Below are 7,129 nucleotides of genomic sequence, written 5' to 3'. Positions count from 1 at the left end.
CACCATATACACATATTTATGTTAGACTTATCGTTAAAGTTAAATACACATACAATGTAATGCAAAATAATTAATTTTAAGACGATTTCTTACCTTCCGCGTGTCTGTTTATTGTTTTGATCACTCGCAAGAGGAAGAGGGGAGGTATAGACAGTCGTTTATAGGGTGTAGTCAAAGATAGGTAGACGTCCCAACAACCAAAGAAGTCATTTTTTGCAACTGCATGCGTTGAAAGCAGTGAAAGAAAGATCATAAAAATACAGATATGCGAAAATATAGCGAAGGTATTATATATATACATATAGCAATTCATGGTACATGGCATTTTAAGCTTGCAATTCAGTTGTCGTTAACAATGAAAACGAGTGAAATATCAGTGTTAGACTGAAAAAAAATGGCTCATACTGCGCACTTTGTGATATCAGGCAAATGACTGACCTGAAGCGTTTATTGTGGTGAGAATAGTTTCGCGTGGTCGCAAATTTTAGCTGGAAATTGATGGATGGATGCCAGTTCCTGTATTGAATGACTTTCAACACCTTCAGTTAGTTTTCAGACACGAATATCACAGTATTACAGAGGCAGGGGTGTGGAATTCCTATGTCCGGCTTGTCCGACTCGGGACTTTTTGACAGGGGACAAGTGAGTTTTTGCATTCCGCTTGTCCGCGGACAAGCACAAATTTTCTGCTTTGAAATGAGAAAAGGAAAGAATAATTTTGAAACGCCAAACATTGCTTCAAGGTTATGGAGTTTCTAATTTGACGTACGAGACACACCCGCTGAGGGCATCTCGATTTCAGCAGTTTTGGGAAAACCATACTGCATCTAAATTTAGCATATCTTTTTCTGCGTTCCGATTGGTTCCCTGTCTCGGTCTTGCGTGAATTTTGCACACGGTACTCGGCAAATAGAAACCGAAAAAGTACAACAGTTATCACAAAGTTTTGGACAAATTCCTCGTTACAACTTTGTCTGCCGGCAAAATCAACAGTCAGAGCACAAAGAGCTCGCAAGTACGAGTCAGAAAGTTTCATGTGTCCTAATACGGCTTTGCATGGCATGATGGACAGTCTTCTAGGCATTTCTGTCTGATGTTCTACCTCGCGGACGAACACAAGCAAGTGTTGGAAGCTTCCTTTGTGAAACAGTTACAGTATATTACACTTCATTATGTTTGCTTTTGTTACAACCTGTAGATTATTGTTCAAAACAAAGAAATTATATACTATTAGTTTCATGCATGCTTGAATGATGAAAATCTGGGCAAGTAAGTTTTGACTGCGGACAAGTTTCGTTTGTCCATGGACAAGTGAAAAATATTGTTATTTCCACACCCCTGACAGAGGAGTTAGGAAATTCGATTCAAGTATTCATTTACTTTACACAATTACTCATTCGTGAATCATTAGTTCTTTCACGATCTAAAGTGGTGTCCATTCTTTTGTTTTCTACATGTATTTCGCTTTCTTCTGGACTGTGCTACCTTCCTTAGTGGTAACAGCCGCCGCCTATTCTTCTGTTCTCCAAGTTGACATTGTCCTACTTTTTCATCTTAAGAGTTTCTACAGATTTTTTTTTCAAAACTTTTTTGAGTTTATTACTATTCATCGAAGGTTAAATGGTTATTTAACCAACAAATTTCTTCGGTCACTCCAAGTCTTTCTCTTAATACGACTGTTTTAAGTCAGGGATCTAAAAGACGACTAACCTGGCGCAACAAAGAATTTCAGAACAAATTCCTCATGTATCTTAGGAAAGGTTTATTTGCAAATAGTACTTGACGTACTTTGACTGGCTAAATAAGTTATTACAAAACAACGGAAACATAAGTCTTAGGAGTCTTTTTGTAATAAAATTACTACAAGCAAAGAGCTCAATCAAGAAAATAATGGCAGACTCGAAGAGAATGAGGGAAGTACAACACCCTATCACGCCCCCCCCCCCCCCCGACATGGGCTTAACTTTAAGTGGACTCCATAATCCACAAAGAACAAAAATAATAACACTCAGTCCAAACAGGTTAGTGGTATCCCTTTCTGATTTATTTACTGAGATTATGTGTAGCTGTCTGTGTTAAATACTCTCTGAAAAAAATATTAAGCCTTGAATTGGGCGAATGCTTTTTTATCTTGTCTTCCATGCTTCCTGGGTAGGTGTATTGTTTTAATACGGCCATCCATGTGTAGGCCCGTCTGTCGCAAAATCATGTCCGCTCTGTATTTTACTCCAATGAGGAATTTTCAACTGGTCACAAAACTAGTGTTTGTGGCATAATAAGATGAAATGCAAATCGCATCTTTCTATCATTGTAGTTCAAGGTCGTATGTAAAATGCAAAACCACGGCGTTTTGGGTTAACTCCGTATCTTTTACAGATTTTAAAATTATTCAGTTCAAGTTTTCCCACAAGGAGATGACGGTTCAATGTCAAAATTGTACTGTTAGGTTAAATAAAGATGACCGTTTCCTATCCTTTCACTCCCTCGGAGAACTTGGCAGTTACCTTCTACAAATATTTCCATAATGAGACATCATGCAAAACACAACTTTCAAACATTGGGTTCAAGGTCAATGCTGTTAAGTGAATCTCAAATGTCAAATAGCAGTGTTTTGTGTCATCTCCCTTTTCAACTCTGTTAAGAATTTTCAAACACATAAAAATATTTGGCATATTTGCTGAACGCAATTTAAACCTTATCGGTTAACGTTCACGGTCATACAATATCAAAAGTTATCGCTTGATAATAGTATTCTTTTTATTCTCTTACAGGAGTTTGAAATATATAATACCAAATTTATACACACATTCATCCTTAATATGAACACTGTACTTCTGGGACACGGCTTTTCGCCATGTAGGCATGCGGCGAGAGCCAAATTTCATTTCCGTTTTGTATGTTTTTACTCCCACGAAGTATTTCAATGAGACCTGCAGAATGCAATTTCTAGTCATGTGAGTTCAAAAACAAAGAGGTCTCACTTTGTGATCAAATTTGACATGGTCAGAATGTTATATACGCTTCATATTCACGACTTTAACCTTTAGCCTCCTGTCGGCAAGTGGTTTTGCCTATGTGACCAGTGCAGACCAAGATCAGCCTGCACATCCTGGTCTGCATTGTTCGCTATTCAGTCAATAAATTTTCATTGAATATCCCTTCAAATAATAAGTGTCCATTTTAGAAATTTAGCAGGGTAAAGGTTAAAACATGCACAAAAGTTTGATATATAATTACGTAACGTTTACTCATATCGGTTATAGACCAAGATCGTACCTAGGATTAAAGTTCATATAAAATAACTGCTATATATTTATTTCAGGGTGGCCAGCCCATGTGACTTTTCGGTATCGTACACACGGGAAGAATAACTCGATTCTGGTAACCACCATGATTTCTTTTTTATTACTTGACGGATTTTTATAAGATAAATCGAGCACAAATCGTCTACCATACTTTCTCAATACGTTCTTCAAACAGTTTGCCCAAATCTCAGTGTACTCGTTACAGACAAACCTTTGAGCGAAGTGTTCGAGAAAAGTATAAAGAACGTCTGTCAGGCATTAAGCACTCGCTTCGTTTCGTCTTTGACATGTTTTATAATATTAAAATAACTCAAGTCATAAAGAAATTATAAACAAAAAAGTAAGTTGAATCGAAAGATTTCCCCGCTGTGTACGATACCGAAATGTCACGTGGGTTTGCCAGCTCGAGCAAAAAGCTGTATTGTGAATATTAAAATATTCGTACGGTTCCTCGGCTGTTATAATTCTATTTTTTTCCTACGTTTGAAACACTGTATGTAGGATGTGTTATCTGGTAATAAAGTATTGATATTTTGTATCATTTCAAAGGGCATACTACGCTTACTTCATAATTGTGAAATCAGCGACTGGCCCTTCGAAAACTGAAAGTTTGGTCTGGCAAGCTTTTGTCTTATTCTGCCCAATGTTTGCATTTTATGAACGGGACACCACAGTAGCACATATGCCTTGACAAATTGTACTGGTTCACAAACTAGTGGCAGTTTTCTTTAAGTTTGGAGTAGATCCCTTAAAAACTCTGTAAACAAGAGCTGTCACAGGAGACAGCGCGCTCGACTATTTCGATGCTGGGTAGTGATATTTGGAACATCTGAGGAAGCTGAAGCTGTGACTGGAGTGTGTAATGACTCCAATGTTGATGAAGATATTGGACAACAGCTTAATATCTGTGTCAAAAGTATAAAGCAATAACAGAGAAACAGATAAAGTGTATCAAAACATTGAGTAAGTATAAAAGCGACATAATTCATGAAAAATTTATACAAGAGTAATGCATCATGAGTCATATCATGTGCCTAATAAATTAAGTTTGAATCAAATCTATCCAGTTATAACTGAGATAGAACAAAAGTGCATCAAACTTGAATCTGAATTTCTAAGTAAAAGGAGGGCATAGCTTACAACATATTGGTGCCAGTATTATGGACCTTGGCCCTTGTGCATATAATGTTGGTGATGATGTGGAACAACCATTTTAAGCTTGAATCAAATCCATTTAGTAACAACAGAGATATGGTGAAAAGCATCAAAATTAAACTGTAATTCTAAGTAAAAAGGGGCATAATTCATGAAATATTGGTTCAAGTTTTATGACCCTTGTGTCATATGATGTGCATGAAGATGTGGAACAATAATGTTAAGTTTAAGTAGAAGTATTGAAAGCTCTGCACCAAATAACGGTGCAGTTTAAGTCTTGCTGTTCTGTTCTGTTCTGCTCTGTTCCTGCTGAGCTAATAAAAGAAACCCCCTAATGAAAGCAACAATTCAGGATGTCATGTTGATGATACAGTATTAGTTAAAATCACGTTACAGTATCTGCAAACATAAAGAACGCCAAAAAAGAGTATATAATCAATATATATTACATTGGTCATAATATCACGACCAAGTTTGATAGACATCTCGATTGTACCAGTGACTGCAGTTACGTCCATTGAATTAGTGATTAATAATTGTGAAAATTGACAGTATCCGCCCTCTTACTTGAGTGTTCACCAAACTTGGTCACAATAGTAATGGACATACTGCCTCTAACATATTAGATGACAAGCCGGATATTCCCAGGCATTCGAGACTCAGTTATGACCCTTGAATTAATTAAAAATGCAATTATTGATAGTATCAACTGCATAACTTGAGCATTTTTATCCAATGTTCACCACACTTAGTCAGAATATGTATGAACATACTTTCTTGACCATATTTGATAACAAGCTGGATAGCCAAAACCGAGATGGTTTCCTGCCAATGTGAACGTGTTGCTGTATTTAACGACATGTGAATACGAATTTCTTGTTTATTGCTGTGTACTACTTCTAATATGATTATGGACCATACATGTCACACTCAAATACAACGAAACCAAGGAAAATTTTACCCACAAGAAACCAGGAAAAGGTAATCCGCAAGAAATCAATGAAAGTTGTACTCCACAAGAAACAATGGAAAGTTGTATTCCGGAACAAACCACGAAAATCTGCCACCAACCGGAAACCATAGATCTATACTTATTAATCTGGTAATTATTCGTACTCTTATCAATACAATGCATGTAATTTCTTTCTGCTATGGCCAGTTGTTACATATAAAGTTCGACCTTTCATTTAAATAAAGGGTTATAGAGTAGACAGTGCTTTTTACAAAAGCAGTTTCTAGTTGATAATGTTATACAACAGTGGACTTTATGAAGTATATCATATCATGTAATAAGGTATACGTCGAGAGAAAATACATAAACGAACTATTGTCATCCTCTATCGACTTTATTATGCAACATTTTGCTCTTGCAAAAAATATTTATAACAACAGCCAGCCGGTAAATGATGTACGCACATACGAATCACTTTTTACATGACAGCTTGTTCCCTGTTTGAAACGGACATACACGTGGTTGCCAGCGTTTACGTTTGCTAAAACAACTCCTGTTACTGGATGAACGCCATTGCCAGATCCGCCTAAATCCGAATCAGTCATGACAACTCCTTGCACCTTACCATTGATGATCAAGTCTGCCGAAAACCAGCTTCCCTGCGGCGCGGCAACAGTCCAGCTGAATACGTATCGACCTGTAGCTGGGGCATCGAAAATTCCGTCTGCAGTATTATACCCTCCACCAACGTCAACTGGCTCTACGTCGAATTTGAATATTTCAAGATTGCTGTAACACCGTTCGCCGCTTAGATACACATGAAACGCCACCTCGCTTTGAGCAGCACCTGAAAAATGTGTAGAGTGTCTGTTTTAGCTAGATACATTGAATTTGTAGCTTAATAAATAATACATTTTAAAATTCGGAGACAGTCAGTTTCTAAAGTGTATCATATAATCGTTTTCATTTAATAGACAAATATATAAATGAATTGAAAAATAACATACGCTTTGATAAATGCCAAGATGACGACGCTACGCTCGATGTAACTATCCTATGCTGTGGAGTCATTTTCAGAGCCATGGCGTCTCTATCGGGGTTTGTGTATTCATTCGAGTTATTAGCTGTATCAGCCTGTTCTTCGTCAGAGGACACGGGTTCTTGGTAGATTTCTGATGTGTATGATGGATTATCTCCCTTCCCTATCGATTTGTCAGAAATCCCACAGTTTTCCTCCAACACAAGTACTCGATGTTGCAGTTCCTCGAGATTGTCTAAACGACTTTTCAGCGCCTTGTTTTCTGCTAAGAGTGTCTGAATGACATGTTCCATGTTCTGAAAGCGTTCATCAATCGAGGCAGCTGAACAAACTGTGGGAAAGAGTAGGTAAAGGGAAAAACATAAAATGATATTTTCTAGGGATGGGAACGAATACTGAAATCAATATTCGAATATTCGGTTTGCCATATTCGAATATATTCGAATATTCGGTTTGTTTTTATGGAAGCTTTAAATTCTTATTAAGTGATTGGCATATACACAACGTATTCATTTGTTTAAAGCGTGGATCATCGTACGTAATAAGGCCAAAAAATGTCTGTTTCGGGTAACCCGATCCAACCTAGCAAATCCCGCCGATCCTAGCGTTTTATTTCACGATTCTATCAGTATAATCATGAACAGATTTAACTAATTCAGTGTTTTAGCTTCAAAATGA

The 7,129-nt window shown here is 37.1% G+C and overlaps 1 protein-coding gene across 1 annotated transcript; it reads right to left on the bottom strand.

The window, feature by feature from the left end:
• Nucleotides 1-5,787: 5,787 nt before the first annotated feature.
• Nucleotides 5,788-6,822, bottom strand: LOC128549224 (uncharacterized). The gene is made up of 2 exons (XM_053525740.1): nt 6,420-6,822; nt 5,788-6,259 (listed from the first exon to the last, which is right to left on the bottom strand). The coding sequence occupies exons 1-2, from the start codon at nt 6,742-6,744 to the stop codon at nt 5,841-5,843; spliced, it is 744 nt and encodes a 247-aa protein (XP_053381715.1). The 5' UTR covers nt 6,745-6,822; the 3' UTR covers nt 5,788-5,840.
• Nucleotides 6,823-7,129: the final 307 nt, after the last annotated feature.

The sequence above is a fragment of the Mercenaria mercenaria genome, chromosome 16, assembly GCF_021730395.1.
Source record: "Mercenaria mercenaria strain notata chromosome 16, MADL_Memer_1, whole genome shotgun sequence".
Lineage (NCBI taxonomy): Eukaryota > Metazoa > Mollusca > Bivalvia > Venerida > Veneridae > Mercenaria > Mercenaria mercenaria.
This window is presented reverse-complemented; position numbering and strand designations above follow the sequence as displayed.

Coding starts and splice junctions, on each gene's coding strand:
- LOC128549224 (XM_053525740.1), bottom strand. CDS start 6,744: ATGGAACATGTCATTCAGACACTCTTAGCAGAAAACAAGGCGCTGAAA. Junction 6,260..6,419: donor ATCTTGGCATTTATCAAAGC/GTATGTTATTTT, acceptor CACATTTTTCAG/GTGCTGCTCAAAGCGAGGTG.